The sequence below is a fragment of the Pagrus pagrus genome (genome assembly GCF_965226575.1).
Source record: "Pagrus pagrus genome assembly, chromosome: 13".
Classification (NCBI taxonomy): domain Eukaryota; kingdom Metazoa; phylum Chordata; class Actinopteri; order Spariformes; family Sparidae; genus Pagrus; species Pagrus pagrus.
In genome coordinates, this window is record NC_140197.1 from 3,998,353 (window position 1) to 4,024,588 (window position 26,236).

At 41.8% G+C, this 26,236-nt stretch overlaps 1 protein-coding gene across 2 annotated transcripts; it reads left to right on the forward strand.

Annotated features, from left to right (window-relative positions):
- Positions 1 to 1,044: 1,044 nt before the first annotated feature.
- On the forward strand, positions 1,045 to 26,236 carry LOC311268105 (TANK-binding kinase 1-binding protein 1-like). Of its 2 annotated transcripts, none has more exons than XM_084371491.1 (13): positions 1,045 to 1,159; positions 15,657 to 15,897; positions 16,058 to 16,189; positions 16,812 to 16,916; positions 17,032 to 17,182; positions 18,004 to 18,197; positions 19,659 to 19,726; positions 19,824 to 19,930; positions 20,014 to 20,204; positions 20,322 to 20,597; positions 20,720 to 20,800; positions 20,894 to 21,121; positions 23,664 to 26,236. In XM_084371491.1, the coding sequence occupies exons 2-13, from the start codon at positions 15,664 to 15,666 to the stop codon at positions 23,790 to 23,792; spliced, it is 1,896 nt and encodes a 631-aa protein (XP_084227617.1). In that variant the 5' UTR covers positions 1,045 to 1,159; positions 15,657 to 15,663; the 3' UTR covers positions 23,793 to 26,236. The 2 variants fall into 2 exon arrangements, with proteins under 2 accessions (XP_084227617.1, XP_084227618.1); XM_084371492.1 differs by lacking the exon at positions 1,045 to 1,159 and adding an exon at positions 1,235 to 1,445.

Here is a 26,236-nt window from a genome sequence, read left to right on the forward strand (position 1 = left end):
AATTTGCAAAATGTATGAATTGGCTGCCTGTTGAACTCATACTTCAAACAAATAGAGGTAAGCATATCATCAGAGTAATTGCTAACTGCTGTTAACTGTATTCTGCTTATGACTATAGCTACAATTAGCTTGTGCAACTAGCCGGAGAGTTGGTGTTTACACCGCTAGCAAAGGACCTTTTGATCACTGGGAGGTTTTCGGGCCCGGGGCTAGCTGGTTAGCATGCTAACTTCAGTAGATACCTCTACAACACAGTATATAGACTTCTTTGACATAATGTCAACACTGTTATTTCTGCACGTTCTGTAGATAATTGTTATTAAGTTCAGAATGTTGAAATGAAACTAAAATTCTTACATTGCTCCTTTAAGCCATGTGGTGAATTGTGGAACTTTATACTTTTGGGTCAGTTCTTTCTTTCAGATGAGCTAAGATGTAAAACATTAGATTCTGAATAGCAGACGTAACCAGAGGAGGATCCAATGGAAGCCCATATGGGACATTATTAAAATAACAATTCAACTTGAAAATGAAAATATAATTCCACTGTAGCTGTTTAATTTTCTATATATGTGTGTCATAGTGAAAAGGCAATACTCCCATTTACATTGTGCGAAAATGTCAAACGCTGCTTTCATTTCTGTTTTCAAATTGTTGTACATTTGCATTTTGATCTTAATTGTGACTTAAATAAAGAATTAGAATATTGTCCACTTTGGGTTAGGTGCTAATGTGGAATTACATAATCATTTTCATAAAGCCCACTGTGTGCTTCCACACACAGATAGAAAAATGTCTTTATTGGAGGAAACGATATTGATAAATTCTTTGGTTTATATTTTAATTGGATGGACTGTCTACAAAAAAAAAAGGTTTTCCACTCTGTATGCAAATACATTTCTTTGAATCTATATGTAGCCTACTGAAAAGAAATAACTTTACAAATACAGTTTGGAATAGATACGTGTGTATTACCTGTGAATGTAGCACAAGGTTCCCCATCCTCGTTGTATGGTCAAAGATGGGAGGGGGGAGGCGCACACACACACACACACACACACACACACACTCGGCATCCACTGCTGATGTCAGACTCCAGTCATGTCGACCCTCCTCAGCACCATCAGCACCACCATCTTCATGGCTTTTCTACAGAGATGTAAGTAACCCGGCTCCACCGTCCTCTCGGTTCCTGTTCTAACTTCACAGCTGCGTGTCTGTCGCTGAAATCTGCGTGTATCTGCGGGGATGTGTGTGAGGAGCCTCGATCACCGGTGCTAACGAGGTTTCAGTATTTCCAAGCGGGTCAGCCTGGGATGTTTTGGTTGCGCAGCGGTGGATTGTGTGGGGGGAAAGGCTCAGCGGTGGAGCTGTAATGAACACTGGGATGTATAGAAGCCTAACAGGCTATCACTTACATTCCAGAGAGGAAACATCCAGGCTCGGTAGGTTGATGAAACTCTCCTCAGTCCCACTGATGCGCTATGCGGCGCGGTGGGAATATGCGCTACTAGAACATGATTAGGTGCACTTGGTGCCGCAGCTTCACTGTTTTTGTTTTCTCAGGATTTATTCTTTACTATAACGAACCGACGTTGAACATTTGAGTGACGAGGTTTCAACAAAGCTGGCAGGGAGAGTGGATGTACGTGTTGCGTTCAGGTGTCGTCGGTTTCCTGGGAATCTGTGATGGGGTTTTGCGTCATGTTAGTTGGGATGAGGGGAAACGCGACAGAAATGTAACTTCCATTTCACGCACAGTCGTTCTGTGTGCATGTATCTGATACAGCCGTGTTGGACCTCATTTGCACAGTAGCTCTGGTCCTGTATGATGATGTCTGTCAACCTGAGAGATCATTTTTCAACCAAACAAAGTCTGTTTGTCATAAAACTGAAGTATAAGACTTGAACATATGGAGCCTGATTAGAAAGATTACACACAAGACGTCATCTCGTTTAACTGTCACTGACACCTTTCAGAGCTGGTCCTGTATCTTAGCCAGCACACAGTACTGACACTACTAAACACACTGCTAGCACATAGCTGCAGCTGTTAATATGGCCGGACTTGTTGAGATTTTTCTTACTTTGTCTGTGCTGAGGTGCTCCTGTATGTTGGTGGTGACACAAACAGAGCTGGTATGCACAAATGTAAATGGTGGTTGGTTATTGTCATGGAGTTTTGTGTTGCTGCTTGGTTAGGTTTACAGAACAGAAATAGCCCACTGATGTGTGGAGCTAAATAAATACTGGGTTAGGTTTAACAAAACAGTGGTCTGGGCTAAAATGGCCCCTTCACATTGTTAAACAAACATTTAAAGGATACCTTCTCCTCCAATAGCACACATATGTCTCGCAGACGTAATTTAAGTTCGTTGCGCCGACGGCTGCAAGACATATGTGTGTTACTCATGTGCATATTTTTCCCCCTGAGTCGCTAAGCTATGACATTATAAAAAACGTCATTGGTCAGTTTCACTGATGGTCCTCAAACAACATTAGGCTGTTTATGTGGTTCCAGAACAACACCAACATGGCAACAGCAGATCATGCTGATGTCAGCAGCCCCAGTTGGTGCCTCTGGTTTACGTCAGGTAACCGCTTACCACTATTAGGAGAGAGACTCGAGCCAGCGAGTTCCCATCCAGGTATAGCTGGCAGGCTTCCATCTTTGATTTGATTCAGAAAGAGGCGCACCTTGGGAAGCGGGTTAAAAATCTTGTAGCCCAATCCTGCAGAGGACAGAATGTCTTTTTTCATCGAGGTGGTTAGAAGAAGTTCACAGTCAGTCATTCTTAAACCAGGCTTGTGCCTTTCTGAAACACTTTTCATGTTCACTAATGGAACCAGAATGCCCACAAGTGATGCCCACAAGCCTGTGGTTATAAGTCCTGCAGCATGAGGTGGCACAGCCTGAAGAAAAAGGATCTCTAGCTAGGATGCTCACAGTGAATTGTAGCCTGGAATGTTACACATGGCTGATGACTTCCTGTAGTTGGTGTATAGCCTTTGTCCCAACGGACATTGTAAAATGTGCAATATGGAAGAATTGGCCATCTGTTGAAATCATACTCCCAACAAATAGGGGCAGCATATCACCAGAGTAACTGCTAACTGCTGCTAACTGTATTATTTTTATTATACATCTATGACTGTAGCTACTATTAGCTTGTTATCTCAGTTAGCTGTGCAGCTAGCTGTACTACTGGGTGCTTTGGACTGCTGTCTTGTATGTGTCAAGAATGTTTGATTTAAACATGCAAATAATCCCTATGTACTAACAACTGTATGCATCCCCAGCATGAAAACATCTCTGTAATATCTGGCTCCAGGGCTATGGCGTAGACCATGTTGTATTTATAATCTAAACTAATTGCACAGCACCAGACTGACTGGGATATAATTTTAATCACATAGAGCGTTAGCTTGGACACATGGACAAAAATCCTGAAATACGCTTTCTTCATCCCCATCTGCCTTGTGCCTCCTGTCGCTCCGTCAGTGGCCTGGTCTGCCTCCTCTCTGTCCACATCAGTGTTCAGTGTGATTAGTGAGGAGGTCAGAGAGCTGACTTTGTGCAGTGACCTCCTAATCATGCTGCTCATGCATTCGTGAGCAGGATGCATTAACACACACACACACACACACACACACACACACACACACACACACACACACACACACACACACAGGTCGATTAATGGGCTCTCTGTTAGTCACTGGTTTCTCAGACATTCCCTAACAGCTGTGGAGGATCTGATCGATTCAGTCGACTCAGCCAGTTGACAAAGTGTGTGTGTGTCTGTGTGTGTTGGATGAGGTCAAACTGTTGTATTTAAAACCGTTCTTAAATGTTCCACAGTCTTCTTTTTTATCCATCTTCTCTCTGGTTAACACAATGTTATAACTGGTCTGGTTTAACACTTGATTCTGATGGGTGTCAATTAATTCCAGATAAACATACACCTGTGGAACGATGAAGTGGTTCCAATAAAAACTGCCTGTTAACAGTTTCTAAAATAATGCACTATAGCCTGTATCTAAAATATGAAACCATAGCAACAGGGATGCAGTCAAAGCCTTCGTTCACAATATTTTGCAACACATTAAAAAGCTAACACCTTATTTACAACACTGAGTGTAGTCCCTTCAGCGCATCGTCCTCTGAACAGCGGCTGTGACACACAAGCAACAGGAAGTAGCCTTCACGCTTCCTGTGAACTCACTGATCCTTCGTGTCACCAGCGTTCATCTTACATCTCATTCACTGTTCAGTTCACTGCTTCAGGCTGAGCCCGACAGTACACATGAACTGAGATGGGACAATGACGTGGCTGGACAGCTAGCTAATCTTGTTGGTAAACATAACATCAAATTATATGTGCTGTTGGTCAACTGTACACAAAGTTATTGACTATGAATCTTGCTAGCATAATGTTAGCTTTCTCACTAATCACTGAGCCAAAGGGTTCTATGAGCTGAGCGGACCAGTTTATCTCCTGTTGTCAAGTCATATCTAAGGTTTGTCCTATTTACTGGAGTAGTGAACAGTGTTTCTCTTGCATAAGAACCTTATGGGATGGTAGTGATTAATGCCAGCTATTAATCAAATGCTCCAGGAAAACGGCTTGTGAATCGTAAAACATACAAAAATATAAAATCGATAGTCTTAATGTTTTTTTCCCCCATCATGCGACTGTGGTATTAATGAGATAATGCCCTTCGAGGTGTCCATAATCAGTGGCCTCACTGGCCTCAATGTTGTTCATTAATCCCAATAAGGGACACCATGTCAGGCCTCATCCTACGGTGGCCCTGAAGTGCAAATCACAACGGCAAATCAGAAAACACAAGGGCAAATCAGAAAACACAACAGCAAAACAGAAATCACAACAACAAAACAGAAATCACAACAACAAAACAAAAAACACAACAACAAATCAGAAATCACAACAACAAAACAGAAAACACAACGGCAAATCAGAAAACTGAACAACAAAACAGAAAACAACGGCAAATCAGAAAACACAACGGCAAATCAGAAAACACAACGGCAAATCAGAAAACACAACGGCAAATCAGAAATCACAACAACAAAACAGAAATCACAACAACAAAACAGAAATCACAACAACAAAACAGAAAGCACAACAACAAATCAGAAAACACAACAACAAAACAGAAAGCACAACAACAAATCAGAAAACACAACAACAAATTAAAAAACACAACAACAAAACAGAAAACACAACAACAAAAACAGAAAACACAACAACAAAAACAGAAAACACAACAGCAAATCAGAAAACACAACAACAAAAACAGAAAACACAACAGCAAATCAGAAAACACAACGACATTAACCAAAGCGGAAAAGGTAGGTACCCTCGGGCGACATGAATCGTCGCTGATTGGTCCGTCCTTTGACATGGTTTACATGTTTTCAAAACAAGAGCGCTGCCAGTGACGACATACACGCTGCTATTAAAGAAAACTTTGATGACGAGACCAAATCACTGCAACGGTCAGCCCTCCTGACCGAGACTCAGTGAACTTTCCCTCCGGAAAACAGCCTCTCTCCCCGCTAGTGACAGATTCAGACAGCATCCTGTTGACTGATGCTGATTATGTAATATGTATAATTTAGACTGAAAAACGTAACTTTGTCACTTTCCAGGATGTTTGGTGGGTCGGGATCTCAATCACAACACATTATGACAGCATCCACATGATTATAAACAGTCAGCGGGTACATGTTCAGATTAACAGGAGGACACTGGGAAACACCTTGAAAAAAACACATACGTCATCATCATGACGTGACCGTCACGCCTCCTTTGGAGCCGCAGCGCCGGCTTTCTGTGTGTATTAGCCTATACTCTGGTTCGTCTTTTACGCCGGAGCTGCTTGGTTCTGTGTGAACAACCAATGGCGGAGAATTGGCGAACCGCTGCAGCAATAATGCGGCGTCTCTGTGTGATTTCAGAGCTTCCCCGCTGGACACCCATTTCTCGCAGCTTTTCTAAGATCTCATGATACGTCACTCCATTCATAAACATGTCATTAATTAGAGACATGTATGGCTCGAGTGAGGCCATTAGAACGTGGGACTCCAGTGGTCTACTGGGACTGGACCATAGACTGTACACAGTCAATGGACTGGACCGTGGGACGCTCAGACCGGTGTGTTGTTGCTCACCATGGATACCGAGCAAGTCGCCACACATTGTGCATGTGCAAAGCGTTGGCCACACAGCAGAAATGTACCGTGGAAAATGGTATAACAATAACGTAAAATGTAAATTAGATTTATTACTTCGTTTTGGTTTCCTTGTTGATTATATTTTCCATTTTGGGCTGAAAATAGGAAAACAAACACCAGTTTTCAATGTTTGGTGCATACAGAAAACAGAAAAACGGAATATTGACTCGTATTTTCGTTTGCCACATTAAATATAATTGCATGATCAGATGATACACGGACCCATATACATGTCCTGCATCAAAATATTCTTTAATAGCAGCGTGTATGTCGTCACTGGCAGCGCTCTTGTTTTGAAAACATGTAAACCCTGTCTTTCCGGTTCAAAGGACGGACCAGTCCAATCACTACGGTTCATGTCGCCCGAGGGTACCTACCTTTTCCGGTTTGGTTAATGTTGTTGTGTTTTCTGTTTTGTTGTTGTGTTTTCTGATTTGTTGTTGTGTTTCTGTTTTGTTGTTGTGTTTTCTGATTTGTTGTTGTGTTTCTGTTTTGTTGTTGTGTTTCTGTTTTGTTGTTGTGTTTTCTGATTTGTTGTTGTGTTTTCTGATTTGTTGTTGTGTTTTCTGATTTGCCGTTGTGTTTTCTGATTTTCCGTTGTGTTTTCTGATTTTCCGTTGTGTTTTCTGATTTGTTGTTGTGTTTTCTGATTTGTTGTTGTGTTTTCTGATTTGTTGTTGTGTTTTCTGTTTTGCCGTTGTGTTTTCTGTTTTGTTGTTGTGTTTTTTGATTTGTTGTTGTGTTTTCTGATTTGCCGTTTTGATTTACACTTCAGGGCCACCGTACTCATCCCTTGTGTTTGTGGTTGAAAAAACGTCTTCGGAAAAAAATAAAAATTAGATATATTTCAGTGGTTGGAATGCACAGTTTAGTCAGTTTTAATTGAATGTATTTGCCCTGTGAGTGGCGAAATAGATTTTTTATTGCATAATGGGTAGACAAACCATTAGAAGTGTGTCAGACAGCTTTTCAGTAAATGTAAGTGGCATCTAATTTAGCAAGTAATGTTCCAGATCCAGCTGGTCCCGACCGGAGCTGTATCTTGATTAAATTCCAACCACATTAAGAACTTGTAGAAAAATAAATATTTCATCTAGAATGATTTGTTCACATCTAAAAGTCACTGTCTCAGCACTGGATTTATGTGGGGTACATTTGCAAATTACATTGTCAAATGGAGAATAAAGGTGAGGCTGTTTGCCTGACAGACAGACACGTTACTCAGTGAGGTAGAGGAGGCCCAGCAAATGAACAATGAAATAAAATAATTCTACAGTGTGGACTGCAAGGCATTTAAAAACAATCTGAACAAACATATGAGTTAAAACTTGACTTTTAAAAAAAGTGACAGGTCTTAGTGTCATAAAGACTCAGATTCAGGCTATTTTGATGCATAAAGCTGTAGGCTCTGGTTGTTTTTTATTATTATTTAATAATAAAAATTGCAATCTTTCTGTCTATGTAAATTGTACATTGAATTAAAATTAGACAAAAACATAAGCAGTAGGTTTGAGTTTCGGGTTGAGTTTTGGCAGGTTCGGTCAGGTTGAATTGGGGTCGGGCTTTGGGCTTTTGCTTTAGTCCCTTGCAGAACTCTGGTAGAGCTAGTAGAACTGGTAACAATGACTAGCCAAATGTTAACATTAGCATTAGTTGCTTTCATTAATTTACCTGAATGACCCTACTAGCTCGTTAGTTGGTTGATCTGTCCGATGTCCCAGTTGAGCAGACCTCAGTTCAAGAGATGTTTATAGGTTTGTGATGTGGGTCACCCCGGTGGCTCGGTTGGTAGAGCATGTGCCCCATCTACAGGGGCTGTGTCCTCGCTGCAGCAGCCCAAGATTCAGGTCCGACCTGTGGCCCTTTGCTGCATGTCACCCTCCCCCCACACTTCAAGCTGTCCTGTCCAATAAAGCCATAAAAAAAGGCTAAAAAGATTTGTGATGCAACTGCAAACCTTAGGTGGAAAAATTTAGATTTTATCTCTTAAGTGAAATTGAAATAAAAGCTCTCAGTGTTTCTAAAAGAATCACAACAGCAGCTGAACTGAAGACTGTTCTCTGGGTGGATGCTGGATGAAACTCACTTTGCCTTACCTGTCATTTTGTCCTCGCCACGCTTTCTTCTCCATCCGAAACACTAAAACTAGCTGGAGGTGGGTGGTCTGCTCAATCATTCTCTGGTACAGCAGCTGGAAAAAGTCCAAAAGGGCCAAGAGTAGCAGAGAGCTTTGCTTTACATGTAGTTGGCTGTTACAGCAGTAGCGTTTGTTGCAGAAGGCAAAGGGAGATAAAGGGGTTTGGAGAGCATGTTTCAAGTTGGTATTTGTGTGTACATGTGTGGGAGGAGAGGGCAGTGGCAGACCTACAACACTACACAGTGTGTACCCAAGACCTGACTACAAATACATACAGTAAAATAAGGCAGAAGACTGTCTTAATTGTCCTAAGATTCTCAGTGTTGGTTTGGTCCTTCTTTGAGGAAGAGGAGTGAAAGCCTCTGTTCAGCTTTCTTGTCTTAAGAAACCATTAAGCCCATTTAGCAGAGTTACAATGTGTACCAAGAAGAACTCCAGTTTCAGTGGATCCGTATCCCTTAAATTTAGGTGATAATGAATTGTGAACCACATAGTGCTGAGTGAGACATTTTACAATGTAAAAATTGACTTGTAAGTGCTCTCTGGTGGACAAACTTGTGGCGGTATTGGCAGTAAAATGCTCACAAGCCAGTCCAGTTTATAAAAATATAAACAAAAAACACGTAAATCTAGAGGGGATGACCAATGTCAGCTACTTGGATAATAAACCAATGAACAAATGCCTCTTCAGGGGATAATCAAACTAAAATGTGCTCCTACAAGCCCCAGGGAAATAAAATATTAAAAATGAAGGTGTATAGGGGTTTGGGTTTCAAGGGGTTCAAGAATGAACACAGTTTCCTCACTAGACTGACACGGGGCAGCCAAGAAAAGACGACAGGGCCTAAAGAGACCAGAGTTTCTGGCTGGCAGTCTAGTGGGATGAGGTTCTCAGTGAGTCAGGGACAGATTCAGAATGACTGTGTGAGCCACCTGGGTGCCATTCTCCATCTCATTTTAAGCCTTCACAAAAGGGCATCGTCACACCATGATTGGCTGGGAGGGGAAAGCCCCAAGCTGCTTCCTCTCCTCAATCAGGACCCTGGCCTGGGCACAGGTGATCTGAATCTGCTGCAATTAGTCCAGAGGGATTTTGAAAATCAGCCCAAAACAAAGAAAGATAGCAAGTCTTAAACAATGGGACTGCCACACTATTTAATTGTGAAACTAATGTATCTGTAATAAAAATACATCTGCCAGTAAACACACAACAACACACTTTCACTTAAAGTTAAAATGGAAGAAAATAACCTTGAAGCTTAATTTGCTTCAGGTCCTGTTTATGCCAATTACTCCAGAAAGGTCTAACACTGTCAGAGATCTTATATACTACTTCAATAACTGAAACTCAAATAGACCTTGAATACCAATCACAGATATAGAATATGAGAAAAATGTAACTATGTCAACAGCAGTACAACAGAAGTCATGTTCTGCAGGAAACTTCCAAACAGATGCGTGTCAAGTTCAAAATAATGTTTCTAAGTATTCTCATGGATTCCATCAGTGATGTCCCAGACTTTATAATGCTACTAAAATTACCTAATGTCTCATCTCCTCTTAGATATATTCTTTTTTAAGTTTTGCATGAGTCTTAAACTGGGACTCTAACACACCGTCTTTAAGACCCAACCCGACTAACCAAGGCCAACGCACCCTGAACCCTTATACTTCTTCTGAACTCATTAGGATTCTACTAGAATGGAAAGAAAGTCAGTTCAGAGCTGATGTAATACCAGATAACAGGCCTGCACCGCCAAGAACAGCTATCCACCACACTCTGAATAAAAGGGTTTGCAATGCCGAGTAAAATAATAGTTTCCTCATGATCACCTGCGTGTGTTACATGTTGAAAAGGTCATATGACGACAGGGCAGAGCTCTTTTATAACTCTCTTTACCGCCCTCACCCCTTTCCTTCTTTTTCTCACCATGTTCTTTGACTCGTTCTCTCTATCCATGTCACCCTGTCCTCCCCAGTCATTCTTAATTCCCTCTCATCTCTCTGCGTCTCTGTCATCCTCATTTGAAGTCTTCTTCTCCATTTGTCTCTCTCCACTTTCTAGCTGACTGCTCACTGTGCATGCATGACCCCCTACACACACACACACACACACACACACTGAGTTGGCCTTCAGCTGTGCTCACAGATAAGGCGCCATGTCCTCGAGGACCCTTTTCTCTCTCTGTCTCTGTCTCTTGGCTTTATCATGAACTTTTTGGATAACACTGGTGGTTATATACAGTGCATATGTACGTGAACATGCAGTGCATTTTTTCAGTTTTGCCTTGTGGTGAATGTATCGCTCTCCTCGATCCCTTGTAGTCCTGTGCTCTCTTGGCTCAGAACACAGTTTGAGTGTGACTATACATGCATGAATTTTCCACCTATATTTCATTTATTTATGCAAGGAGGCTGCACTGCTCAGTTTTGTTTACATTTGCCAAAGAAACAACAACAACAACAAAAACGCCTGATGTGTTCAGGTCTTATGTCTCTGTTTCTTGCTTCTGCCTTTCCAGATCACTCTGTGTGAAGTGTATGTACTGTAAATAAACATACAAATAATGGAATACTAAAGAACACATAGAATGAAATGCTGACAGTTGCATTATCACTAATGCTATGTGGTCAACACGGATGCCATTACTACACACACTCTGATGAAGAGGCAGTCCACTGGGTTTTGTGTTTGACTGCAGGGGGTTGTGGGTAACGCGGACTGTTAGTCCATTAATAAATGAAACAACCATGTGATAAAGACATATGGCCCTGCTCTGATCTGCCCTTGGCTGGTACTGTGTGTGTGCTCCATGCAAAAGCACGTCAATAGAGCTGAGTGAAATGAGTTGAAAATTGAGGGGGATGTAGAGGAAGAGCTAGATAGACCATAGACACAAGCAGTGTGTGGGCTGGATGTGTGTGTGAGACAGAGTCTGTGGGCTGCAGAGTGGGAGTTAGCTGCAGAGAGATGCTTTGACCTCTCTGCTACTGCAGCTGCCTTTAGGCTTTGTGTACACACACACACACACACACACACACACACACACACACACAACATGGGAGTTGTAGCGTGTGAAGGAGAGAAAGAGAGTTAGATTTGTAATAAGATCACAATAGTATGATTTATTCTCCAGTACTATGCTCTCACCCTCAATCAAGTCACTGGCCGGAGAACTGGAGTTGGTCTGCAGGCTCTGCACTGTGCACTGTGGCAACTGCTGCTCCTTAACAGCAAGGACATGTCAAATGCACAAGACACATTTCCCCTGCAGGGTTAATTAAAGTCATGAGCGTCTCCAACAGCCTAAGCGACTACATAGGCCTATGTCACTTCCAAAACAACCCATTTGTCAATTACAAACATGTTTTATCTGACCTTTTTTTGGACAAACAACCCAGGATGCATGTAGCATGATAGCTTAACTATGCACATTTTCCATATTTAGTACCATGAAATGACTTACTACAAACAATTCCAAACACATTTATAGGTACGTTTGTATGTAGCTCTTGTCCTTGTTTTTGCAAAACTTTTTATCACACGCCCGGTAAGCTGACATGGAACATTCTGCATTATTTTGGATCCCACTGTGTTTTTGAGAGACCTGCTCTACGGTGCCCCCGACTGGTAGCCTTATTTGTGTTCTTTATGCTTGACTCAAACTGTAACCACACTGGCCTCTCTCCCGGTCCGCTGCTGCCCCTCTCGGGGTCAGTCATCCTCCAGAGCCGGTCCACCACCTGGCCTGTCTGCTCTACCTAACCGTAGCTAACTGCTGCATCAACTCCACCACTGGCTGTTTGTTTTACAAATTAACCACAAGAAAAACACAGACACAGCCAATTAACACTAGACAACCACTGAACATACAGTAAGGAAATGGCATGCTAGCTAGACAATTCTCGTCTCATTTGTGGTGCTCACAGTAAATGAATCCCACTGACCTCCCAATGATAATGCTAACCAAGAATATACAGTACACATAGTCCCAAACATCAACCAGCAGCATGAGTTCAAAACACAGAACCTACTCACAGACGAAACATTAGCATTAAAACATGAGGAAATCCCAACAGTTTGCTTGCTGCACAAGTAGAGAACACTGGACATCCCTGATTCTGAGTGATATACTGATAGCGTCAGCACGTAGCTGTAAAAAAACAGCTTTTTCCTCATGGTCTGTGAACAGTGACTTGGTAGAGTTTTGGCACCAATTGTGTAGGAGACGTGAGACAATCGCACAGGTGAGACCACCCACGACAACCTACGTACAGTAATGTCTAATGAAGAATCACTCGAGCAAGTCAATTACACAGCCTTGCATCCGCCACTTTTTTTCTTTGCATAATGCTCACGAGCTAGCAAGTACCATCATGGAAATAGTCAGCCCATGACGTTCTACAACTTACGTGACTTTCTGCCAAATAGCACATTGTTTCTGTGTTATTCATGAGAATTTGATCGTTGGACTGTAATTGCCAGTTTATCTTACTTACAGTTAGCTGTAGCTTGTTAGCAGCATACACACTAGCCATGTACAGTAAGTGCCTGTGCTGTGTTGGTGTGACAGCTCAGCTGCTGACGTATCTCATAACCTACGAGCAACCCCAGTTCTTTTAAAACTGTCTCTCCAGACCGCTCTCCTCTTCCCCTTGTCTCTGTATGTTCATGGAGTGGCATCATGTGCAATTACACTGCCTCTAAAATTCACTTAAAAAAATTCAGTCAGAACACAGTTTTGTTGTCTGTGGTTTTACAACCTGCCACAACACTGCCTGCTTCATGATCTGATTGCTAAACACTGTATAGTGTAGAATGGGGATGTGTGGCTGCTTGCTGTTGTGAGGTATGGATGGCTTTTATGAACCTTGTGTTCGATGTTCACGTATGAAATGTTAATGTGCTGCAGAGCTGCACCCTCTGTCCTGCTCTCATCAAGCCACTGCTCAGATCCTCTGGCTCAGCATCTTTAGACTGTTCTACGTAGTTCTCATCTTACATAATCAGACCTCTGTGGCATTCGCAAAGACCAGTGATCCTCAACTGGCAGCACACAGGCCACATCTAACCCGCCGAAGCTGCTCGTCCAGCTCGACGATTAATGAATTCAGAAATGCGAGGAGGAAAAAAAGGCAGGGCTGCCAACTCTCACGCACTAACTAACTGTGTGACTCACGCAATTGACACTTTTCATACACTCTCACGCCTCACATTCTTTTGTTCATGTCGTGAAAACAAATACATGACGAAGAGAGGATGTTTGGATGGATCGCCAGAGACCCTTTTAATGTTCATTTTCCAAATTTAGACTATGTCAGGTGGCTGACAAGTATTTTGATAAAACATATTTATGAATCATCAACCATGATTATTGACTTGACATGATTAGCATGACCCTGACCGCAGTGCTGGGTATGGTCACAGAGGGCCCACTCAAAAAGTGCACCAACGTCACTGCTAATGAATCTAAACTAAATTGAAAAGTAGCTCACTGTCACTCCCGCCTGCCTGCGCATGGTGCAGAGGAGGGCGAGAGACACTGTTGCCTAAAGAGTCGTTCCCTCTTGTCTGTATGCTGTCGTTGTCTGTTTCGTGTGCCATTATTAGTTAAACATTTTTGGGACCATGTGAAAAGATTCATCGTAAATGCAGCCCTGGTCAGTAACGATGACTGGTGATATTGACTAAAACTTCCCAGTCAGATAAAGAAAATGCAGCAGAAATTACATATTGTGCGAGGCCAAGTGGTTGAGGGGCCTCCAACTGGTCAAACTATATTGAAAAATAGAGCATCTGAATGAAAATGGATTTGGTAAACAAGACAAAATTGTGGCCAAGTCTTTTATTTATTGCCTACAGTACACGTGTCCAATTACTGCTTTTTTCATCTTGTATTTGGTCAATACATTTAGCTTGTATCTTTCACTGGAGTAGATTGGTCACTGTGCATTCGGGTACTTCGTCCTTTATGCCCTGGTATTGTGCAATTTGGATGTGCATCACAGTAAAGAGCATACATTGTGTTGAGTGTACAGCCATGATGTCATGTGTTTCAGGTGACAGTGCTGAAAAAAGCACTCCTGACATCCATTGCTATAGAGCGCTGCATTTCAGACATTAGTAACCAGAAACCCATTCAAAAACCCATTTACTTTGAGATGAGGGAACTGAAAGTATAAAAGTGCTTATTAAAACTTATTTCTGGGTTTTTCTCTCTTCCTACAGTGGGTTAGGCAGTAGTATGAGCAGCTCTGACAGGTGGGCTAAGTATTTGTTAGTGGATTGAAGCAATGTGTTGCTCAATTCAATTCATTCACTGAGGAGCTTTGTATTTAGCATCTTTTGATTAACACAACAGGACTCTATATTAGTTACAGTTATAGCCTTTCAATGTTGTGGCTTCTAATAATATCAAATGTGTACAAAGTGTTGTCTGTTTTAACTGTACAACATGTTTCAGTTTGTGTAGGCTTGTATGGCAGTCACCATAGTCATTATCAAATTACTAATAATATAAGTCATAAAACGTGTGGAAAATATTTTGCGACAAATATTATTTGTTCCTTAAATTCTTGTTTTCTTTAAAGGGTTAGGGTTAGGGCTGTTACCCTACTGTTTGTTTTTCTTGCCAACAAATCCAGACTGTCATCACACCATATTGAAGGTTCAGAGCTCTTGAGAAGCAGTGGCTAGGAAACGCTCTGAACACACACACACACACACACACACACAAACACACATACACACAGGCACACACTCGCTGACCATTTTCTGTTGACAAAGTGAATATACGGTGATGCCCCACAAAACATGGACTTATTAATCCTTATTGATTCCATCATATATAGGTATAGTTTTAGATGAAACTCTACCTCTTCTTTTGAGGAATCATTTTTTTGTTGTAACCATGGAAACCGCCAGTGAGAGGCAAGGGACAGGGTAGAGAGGATGTACTTCTACAGCAGCAGATGGAAAACACCGAACCCTTGGCTGGCGGGCTCAGTGGGCTCCTGGCTGAAGTTTGAAAACACACAATCACACAAACACTCTCTCTGACTGCCACCTCTGCCAGGACATGCAGCCTGGCAGATTTATTGCAATTAGTGCCCCCGCTGTGAGGTGGAGAGTGCAAAGTGACTTACTGAGCTGATATGGCTACTAGCCTTTTGACTGTCTGCCTAAAGGCCAGCTTGTGTTTTCCGCACCACATTTCCCAGAGGCTAACCGCAGCTCTTTTCATTCCTCTCCTACAGCTAACTGATGATGGATCTATTCCGCAGAGGAGAGCTGGGGCTGCTTGGAGGAGGAGAAGGGCTGAGAGATGATGTGGGTGTTTCCGGAATCAGCTGGTCGGCCAATCGGCTGCCAGAGGACATGTACCCGGCATCGGGATTGGCCCTGGCTGCGGCCTATCATGACATCAAGACCCGGTTGGCCAGTTTGGAGAGGGAGAACAGCAGCATCAAGAGGAAGCTCAAACACTACGAGGTCAAGGTGGAGAGCAGCACATACACAAACACACAGACAGTAGACACACAGATTTACACACAAAATATAACACAAGAGAATAGAAAAGACACTTTGTCAAGGTTTGAATGCATTATTTACTGGAGAGTCAATCTTCCCTCATGTCCTCTCTTCTCCTGTCCCCCAGTTTCCTATGATCAGTGAGTTTGGAGAGGAGAGGATACTGTGCTGTTCCTGTGAGCCCATCATCAAGGAGACCAGTGTAATCCAATCAGAGACCACCAACCTACAGCAGAGGATCAACTCTCTCACTCAGGAGGTACTCCCTAATATTAGCAGTGTTGTAATTGCTGAAATCTGGGGATATGGAATTACTGTTGAGTGTAGAGACAATACTCTCGAGCAGTCAGACCACTAGACATCAAAGATAGATGTCAAATTGGATTTGCAAACACCCGATGTGGTCTATGTACTTTTTTCCACATCAAAGGTCAAATGCACCTTACTATGTTCAGCTGAATGCACCACCACTCAAAGGCACTTCAGTACATACAACAGTCAGTGAACTGAGCATCTGCAGTTCAGTGTGGATTCAGTCCAAAACTGTTCTGTTCAGTTCAGTACAAACTATACAAACACTGTCAATAAGGTTCATAGCTCAACCGAGGTATCATAGCATGAAATATTGCACCATGAATCACAGCTTAACTGATAGTCACCACAGTTACACTCATCTGTGATTCAGTATAGTCAGTTTAGTTTTAGAATTTTATTTTATGATAAGGCTTCAGTAGAACATCTACTGAACACCTCCCCAAGGAGATGCATTTATGTGTTTTCATTCAGAAGTGGAATGATGGACAGAAGGTCAGAAATCAAAAATCAGATTCTGCTTTTAATGAACTGAAGCAGAATCTGACGGTTTTCTCTTTGTGTCTCAGCTCCAGAAGAGTAAGGAGAGAGAGGAGAGGTTGGAGGAAGTCATCCAGGCTTATGAGAAGATTCACTTGGAGAAAAGCAACGTCCAGAGAGACCTAGATAAGATGGTAAACACACACACACACACACACACACTCACACACACACAAATACCAGTGTTTCCTTGTCATCACATTTGAAGCAAGAGCATAAAGTGGCAATTTTGGTTTGTGTGTGTGTCAGACGACTCTAGCAGAGCAGCATGTGGAGCGGATCCACGGTCTGGAGTCGGCTCTCAGACAGAGAGAAACTTCCCTTCAGACACTCAGCGCTCAGCTCCGCAGCAAAGACGCACATCAGTCTCAACTCCACACGAGCCTGGATGTACCCAGAGGTGGGTGCTGTTCGGATCACGGCAGCATTGTCAGTCATGATAACAGAAGCATTTGTAGTAATGCTGCTAGACATTTATCAGTAGCTGTAAAGCACTATCTTAAAGTGGACACTTCAATCTCTTCTTACCACACGACCCAAATTTAGTTAGGTAAACATACAAATAATGCAATTGATCATTTAATAATCCCTTTATATACTGTTGCTACACACTGTTCAGTCCATTCCTCATTGCGTGATTATGGATCCTACTGGTTTTCTTGTAACACCGATCTACAGCGCCTCTGACTGGTTCTCTATGCTTGACTAAAACTTTTAAATTAAAATGTAGTGTGGTTCTGTCTGTTTGTCCTGCGGTTGTGCTACGGTGCTTTATGAGCTATAGTTTTAACACACCACCTCCTTCCCGGTCTGCTGCTGTCCCTCGCGGGTTCAGACACCCTGCTGTGAGCAGTTGTTCACTTGAAATGACCTGTAGACAGTCATATCGCCATCATACCACTACAGTTCTAAATCCGTAGAATATGTCATAGACATGAAGAGAACACATACGATGGATGAAGGATGTGGCAACTTCATGCTTAGTTTCTGTACTCAAGTGTTACATTATTAGTGACTGTTAGAACATAACTACATGTAATAAATATTCAACCAAGTAAACTGGGACAGACCACAAACATGCATAAAGACAATACCAGTGATTTAGGTATTGAAGTTTATTATTTTATTCATATCATTGTAGAGCAGTGATTTGAAAGAAAACTAGATCTAACGAGGAAAAGATGCCACAGACTGAAGCAGCTGTGTGTCTGGTTCTGTCAGAGGGCCGTGGGCCAACGCTGCAAAGCTCCCGCAGTCTGGATGCCTTGTCAGACCTGAAGCTACAGCGACTGGAGGCCGAGCTGGAGGGGGCGCGGCACCAGGCAGAGGGAGCCTGTCAGAGGGAGAAGGAGCTGAGGGCCGAGCTCCAGAGGCTGCAGCAGGATGTAGCCCAGATACAGGAGGCACAGAGACAGGTAGGCCTCATGCCTAAAACACTGGATGTTTACACCTCAGAGTATTATCTACTGCAGGCCTCCAGACTTTGGCCATTTGTACAGATGATGAAAATTCATAACTAAGTGTACCACTGCTTTTTTAAAATGCATTCCTTATTTATGATAATTCATATAAAAGTCTGGGGCATGAAAGGAAAAAACAAAATGCAATGAAACTGAAATAAATAGATTTAATTTATGCATAATAAAAATCGTAAAAATGACCATACAAACCTATTGACTGTCTGACTGTCTCCTACTGACAGTTGAATTTATTAAAAAAGTAGTGCGAACAGTCCCCGATATCTACAGTACGTATGCTTGATTAAAACTACAGTGACCAGCTGTTTTGGGGGATGAATGAATATTTTAAAAAAAAATGAAACTATACATTTGTCAACCTTTTTGAAAGATTTACATCATTAAGAAACCAAAGGAGTTGGGGCCTAGAGCCACAGATAGGGTTTAGAACAGTGTTGCCACATGGCCAACAAACTTTATCTCTTTACAATAATGAATCCATTTGTATTATGAGGAGTAATTCTAAAAATACTAAATATTCAATCATTTTGACATGTCATATTTGATTTCTTTGCATATTAGCAAAATGTACAGAGCTGATATGAAACCAGTCTTATTTTTCATGTTAACTCTGTCAGGTATAGGTATAATATAGGTATAGTTAAGGTATAATGACAAACTTACCCTGCTTCCAATCACATTTCTAAAAAGATCTTCTGCGACAGTCACATCCTCTTATCACAGCTGCAGTTTGAACTGAACAGTTTGAAGGTTCAGTGTTCACAAAAGAAAAATCTAGAGGACATTTAATGTGTACAACAGAGGTTTTGTTCACACAAAAATGTATATTCAGCGTAACAGCAGGAGCATTTTCATAGCACGACTAACAAGGCAAATGAGCAATCAAATATTGCGAATATTACCATAGGAACCAAATTCCAGGAACCACAAAACCCCACAGTGACCAGATACAGACCCCAGCTATTAGCTTTTTTCTCCAGAGAGCCTTGGAGAAAAAGTGTTCATCCACCAAAAACTGATTTGTGTCAGCTTTAAAGGGAAAAGCTTTTTCAGCAAACTAACAGACAGGAGGATGACCTCAGCATCTGACTTAAACATGAGTGGAGGTGGAAGTATGAGAAGCCATTTAGGCCAAAAATACATACTTCACTTGCACATACACTTCTACTGATACTGAGCACTTGTACATACATTGTTAATTGCTACACATAGATGAAATCAATCCATCAAAAAATAAAACAGAAATAAAATAGCAGTGCTAGTGTTGCAGTAGAGGGAAGAAAGACAAGGCTGGACCATATGTAGAAAAAACAAATATATGATATACAGTATATAATAGGTTTATAAAAGTGTATGAGACCAGATGTTAAGACAGCTTTGTGTCCGTCTCTCTATCAGTCACAGGACTTGTCCACACACTGTGAGCACTGTGATGTGGAATGGATAAAGAAAGCCGGGGACGAACAGTGAGTCTTACTTCAAATAGGACAATATTTTACAACTAGTCTACAATGTGTCTGTTTGTATTTATTTATATATTCACTCACTCTCTTTGTGTTGCAGGGTGAACCTAGCATTAGCTTACACCGAGCTAACAGAGGAGTTGGGTCGTGTTCGCAATCTGGCTGTGAAACAGAGTGACCTTCTGCGACACATCTCACAGGAGCCCGGTAGGTCACCTGAGTGGCTTCTTGGTTTATGCATTATTGAGCCTATAAAGCCTCATGTCTGTCTTTCTCTCTTCATCCTCCAGTCTCTCGTCCTTCCCCCGCTCCTCAGCGTCTCTCCCCTACTTCCCCCCAGCGCCCCTCACTCTCCCCTGACAGGCTCCTCCCTGCCACCTCTCCTCCTCTGTCACCAAACGACGGCCCCGCCTCTTACTCCCATCAGCCAACCAGCAGCCGTCTAAGAGCAAAGTTCCAGGGTCGCCGTAGTTACTCGGAGGTGAGGCTGAATTTTTGGTGTAACTTTGACATGCGCTTGTTAACATTTTGTCTAATTTTACTGTCAAACTACAGATATACTGCATGACAATTGTTTTGACCTCTTGCATTCTCCCAGGTATCTGACCCGTCAGCCATCCAGAGACCATCAGCTCGCCTGATGAGAGATCCAGTATCCACCCTCCCGAAGCCCAGGCCGCTCCTTGGGGAGATGCAGGGTTATGGCCAAGCCAAAGCCCAGCTCCGTGCGTCCTTGGTGGGCCTGGTCAGACCAGCCTCGGCCCACGGAGCCGGAGGAGAGAGGGGAGGGGGAGGGGAGAGAGGTGGGGGCAGCAGCCTGAGCAGCAGTCCTCATCATTGTGCTCTGGACCTGGGCTTCCCTCGGGCTGCTGAGGTCAGAGTGAGAGCTTTCCTTTCTGCACAGCGTGTTTGTTTTTAGACAGAAACACTGGTCTATAACCGTTGAAACTGCAATATTTAATCATCATGCTTTCCCATGCTCCTCCTTTCATACAGGTGCATCACTTCTGTCACCTTGACGACCCGCCTGAGCCCACCCCACTGGTTACACCACCACAGTCCTCTGATGATGAAGAGGTGATGTCCATGATAAATATGTGTGTGGCTCTTCTTATGGATTTATAGTGGAGTTATTCACTGTGAAGTTATGTATGTTGTGTAAATTTACAGGATGTATGTACGTACCTATCGCCGGCTGCCAGCCCGCCTCAGACACTCGGTGCAATCGGGATTGGCTCATCATCTCCTAGGGAACAGCCCCTACACCCTTCGTTTCCGTCTCCTAGGAAACAGCCCCACCATCCCTCCTTCTCAGCACCTGAGGGCCCTGCCACCCTCTCCTGCCATCTGCCTCCCTACATGAACACTGAGCATGCTCAGTCTTGGCCCTCCATTAACGTGAGAAGGAAATATGAGAATAAAGCAACATAAAGCAACTAATAGATTCCCTACATGGAAATACATGACATGACAGGATACATGGGGAAAAGAAACGTACAGAATACAAACCCAATAATTGACAACAGACAACTGTGGAAGCCCATAGGTTACTTTATTAAAATGATAATGTGAACTTAAAAATGAAAGTGTAATTCCACAATATAATTTTCACATATGTATGCAATGGCAACGTAATCATCCACTTTGCATTTTCATTCTCACACCCTCAAATCCGACAATTCATTTTCAAAGACTTAAAATATTCAAATGTAAATTCAAATATGTAAATTCAAATGCAATATAAAAACGGCACCCTTTGAAAATGAAAATGAAAACAGAATCTGACATTTTGCCCATACAAGTATGTGAAAATGCAAATGTTAATTTGATTATTGCATTTTCATTTTTGCTCAAATGACACATACAGCTCTGGAAAAAAATAAGAGACCACTGCAAAATTAACAGTTTCTCTGATGTTACTATTTATAGGTATGTGTTTGAGTAAAATGAACACTTTGGTTTAATTTTATCAACTACTGACAACATGTTTCCCAAATTCCAAATAAAATTATTGTCATTTAGACCATTTATTTGCGAAAATGACAAATGGTCAGAATAACAAAAAAGATGCAGTGTTTCAGACCAGAAATGAAAAAAAGAAAACAAGTTCATATTCATTTATAAACAACACAATACTAGTGTTTTAACTTAGGAAGAGTTCAGAAATCAATATTTGGTGGAATAACCCTGATGGTCAATCACAGCTTTCATGCGTCTTGGCATGCTCTCCACCAGTCGTTCACATTGCTGTTGGGTGACTTTATGCCACTCCTGGCGCAAAAATTCAAGCAGCTCAGCTTTGTTTGATGGCTTGTAACCATCCATCTTCCTCTTGATCACATTCCAGGTTAATGGGGTCTAGGTTTGGAGATTGGGCTGGCCATGACAGGGTCTTGATCTGGTGGTCCTTCATCCACACCTTGATTGACTTAGCTGTGTGGCATGGAGCATTGTCCTACTGGAAAAAACAATCCTCAGAGTTGGGGAACACTGTCAGAGCAGAGGGAAGCAAGTTTTCTTCCAGGATAACCTTGTATGTGGCTTGATTCATGCATCCTTCGCAAACACGAATCTGCCCGATTCCAGCCTTGCTGAAGCTGAAGCACCCCCAGATCATCACTGATCCTCCACCAAATTTCACAGTGGGTGCAAGACACTGTGGCTTGTAGGCCTCTCCAGGTCTCCGTCTAACCATTAGACGACCAGGTGTTGGGCAAAGCTGAAAATTGGACTCATCAGAGAAGATGACCTTACTCCAGTCCTCTATGGTCCAATCCTCATAGTCTTTTTCAAACCTCAGCCTGGCTCTTCTTTACTTCTCATTGATGAAAAGCTTTTTTCTAGCTTTACACGACTTGAGCCCCTAGGAGCCTGTTTTGAACCATTCTCGCCGTGCACTTCATCCCAGCTGCCATTTGCCATTCTTTTTGTAGGTCACTTGATGTGATCCTACGGTTGCTGAGTGACATTCAAATGAGTTGACGGTCATCCCGGTCAGTGGAGAGTTCTTTTCACCCTCTGCCGGTCTGTAGCTTTGTTGTCTCCAATGTCTGCTGCTTGACCTTGTTCTTATAAACGGCCGTCTTAGAATTTTAAGGAAGGAAGCAACCTGACGCACACTGTATCCCTCTGCCAGTAAAGCCAGAATTGAACCCTTCTTTTCCTCACTCAAAACTTTTCTTTTCAACTCTTTTGGCATGGTCAACAGTTCTTTTTTGATTCCAATTACTTGTGAGGTACTACTAGCACTAGTTTTTCCCACCCAGCTGGTCCTATTGCAAGAGGATAGTGATGACCACAGCAGTGTTTTTTTTATACTTTTCCTTGTTAAATAAGATTTGGGTACAGGTGATCACCTGAGTACCTCCTTAAGTAGAATGAGGTGTGCTTGTGTTGGAATTCAACAGACACAATGGAATGGAATGGCTGTCATACATGTAGAGATGCTTATTTCAGAAAAAATTGCAGTGGTGTCTTAACTTTTTCCAGAGCTGGAAAATGTTGATACTATTGTGAAATCACATTTTCCCCTCTGGACTTCCATAGACAAACAAACTCCATTGCACTAAGCAGAAGTGGGATGGTCCAGTATACTATCAAAACACATTTGTTTCTCCAAAAGTTAGAAATGAAAATATAAAATCTAACAAGGCATTTTGAAAATAAGCTCAAATTGGCACTTTGAGCTGTATTATTAGAACTTTTTGATCCATCAGTGCAGACAAATCAGTTCAAGCAGTACTGAAATAGTATCACCTTAAAATGTTAACAAGTTCGCAAAACGTGCAAACCAGATGTATGGGTTGTAATTACAATCATTAACAGTGCAGAGTGTGTTTTAATTTATTGGTTATTGTTTAGTGAAAACTGTGATCAGATTGTGGTATTTTGCCATAATTTGAGCTCAGTAATTGACACTTGTGTCTTCGTCTGTCTGTAGTTATGGATGGAGTCAGAGGAGAGTGCTGTTCGTAGCTGTCCTCTGTGTCAGCTGACCTTCCCTACTGGTTACCCTGATGACGCCCTCATCAAACACATCGACTCCCACCTGGAGAACAGCAAGATATGACTTCTTTTTGAGAGTTGGGCACCAGGCCCTCCCTGATTTTTAGGTTTTTTCCAGCAATGGTTTAATGAGCCTGCATGCTTCTTTCTATGGAACCTGCCCTGTACGACCACAGTCTTCTGGTAACGGGGTTACATGCCTTGCTCAAGGGGCATTTCCCTCTGCCCTTCCAATTAAGATTTTTGAATCTAACCAGTGACCTTTGTTTTTCTACCCTCCAGGCTCAGTGTTCATAATTTCATGTCCGGGTTTTAAATCTTTTCCTTTTTGTCAACCAAGGACATACATACATCTCTCACAAAGCTCCATATCAATAATACTGTATGAAATGGGGATTTTTCTCTTCTCATAACCACACTCTTCATTTGTACAAAGCCCTGAGTGCTAAAGAACTAGCAGATGTAAAAAAAAATATATATATATACAGTGTTGTATCTCTTGGATACACTGCCACAGAGACAGGAGCTGCTGGAGCTCCACTGGTAACGTCATGTATGGTGATCTCAGAGAAGCCCTGGAGACAGAAGACGTGCTAGAAACATCCAACACATGCAATGTCAAAGGCATTTGTTGTTTTCATGTCCCAACATGCATCAAACCTCCTGGATGTTACGGCTCTCATGACGATTTGTGACGGATCAAAATCACTTTTTCAAAAGATTTCTGGACCTGCAAATAACTGTTGTGAGGATAAAAATAAGTCATTTAGTTAGTAATGTACTCTTGTTTGAATTGGATAACAAAATTAACAATAGGTTGTCTAATAGCCAGTTTCCAAATATATGACATAAGCTTTTGAATAATTGGTAATAAATGGTTGAAGGATAGTTTAAAGGATCTATTAGAGGGACCAATCAACAGGTGAGTGGAGTTCCAAAACAAACTATATGTAAACTCAAGAGTGTAAAAAGTTCACATGGTAAAAATGAAATTAAAAAAATAATAAAAACAAACATGAGAAAACGAGCACCTTCTGTCATAATGAAAGTGCATGGTTAACCCCACAAGGCAGAGAACTATGGAGGCCCATGTTCACCACTTATAATTGTTAAATATTATCTTAACTATGACAAAGTATTTCACACTTTTGGGAACATTTCACATAATGAGATACCTCAATTATCAATTGTTATCCAGACGTTTTTCATTATTGCTTTCTTTCCCTCTTAATTATGACTTTGTATCTCATAATCATCAGATTAAAAGAGAAATTGGAAAGATAAGGCCGGAATTGTAGTTTAAAATGTAAAAAAAAAATGAACTTAAATGAACATTATCAACAGTGTGAAGAAACAGCAGCGTTGACGTCATGTACTGTGTTGCATATATGTCGACTGAGGATAGCATGCTAACCAGCTAGCCTTGGACCATCCTGTCTCCTAATACCACAGATTTTGAGATTTATAGCATAACATGTTTTACAATCCAGTTTCACACATTAAGGCACACTCATGAGTTTACATATTTTGTTTTGTACCAAATGCAGGTTTAAAAAGACAGTAAAATATCAAGATCAGCATCCTGCAGTGACGCCAGAAATATATCACACTTATCACTTTGTTTGCATCAGAGCTACTGTGCTGAAAAGACCGAACTACGGGCAGATATCTACAGAGACTGAAACTGTTTGTTTTGTTGTTGTTTTTTTACCTTTAGTTCTTATTGTTTGAAAGGATGAAAGCCAAACTTATAAAGCAAAAAACTAGAGAATCTAACATTAATGAAGCAAAATAACCTTCATTATATCTGCACATTGTGTCGTTTCTGGGACAGAAGGGATTTTACACATTTGACATTTGACTGAAGTTCACTGCCTTGCTCAAGGACACTTCACCAGAAGTGGGGGCTATTAGAAAATCAAGACCAAGGCACTTCTCACTTCTCACTGATCGACTGAGTTCTTCCTCCATGAAGGCAATATAAAGCTGTGGGAGAGCAGAGAGGACTCTCGATCAGCCTCTTTGAACCCACCTTCCACTCCATCATTACTGTTCCTCAGACACATTTTCCTAATTAAGTTACCATTTTGAGATGGGAACACTGGTCACAGTTTGACCTCCGGGTGAGTCCATGATGTGTGTATATTTTGTAAACAGTGTAAACTGGATTAACTACCTTAGCATTAGCTATTCTGTGCTGTCACACACACACAGGTCAAACTGCTATCCATACACAAAATGTCAGAACACTTAAAAATCTGAGGCAGAAGACCTTACAGGGTCGGTTCAGCTCAGATATGAAAAACATATTTTCTCCCTTACCTCAAGTGGTACTGAGCCATACAGATCACTGTGGTCTAATTTGACACACACACACACACACACATACACACATATATATGTATATGCGTGTGTATATATAAAGTGGTTCTTTAGTTGGTTGATTTTGTTTTTGATATCTGTCTCAGATTTCTGCCTCTACTTCAATAAAAATAGAGATGACTTTCA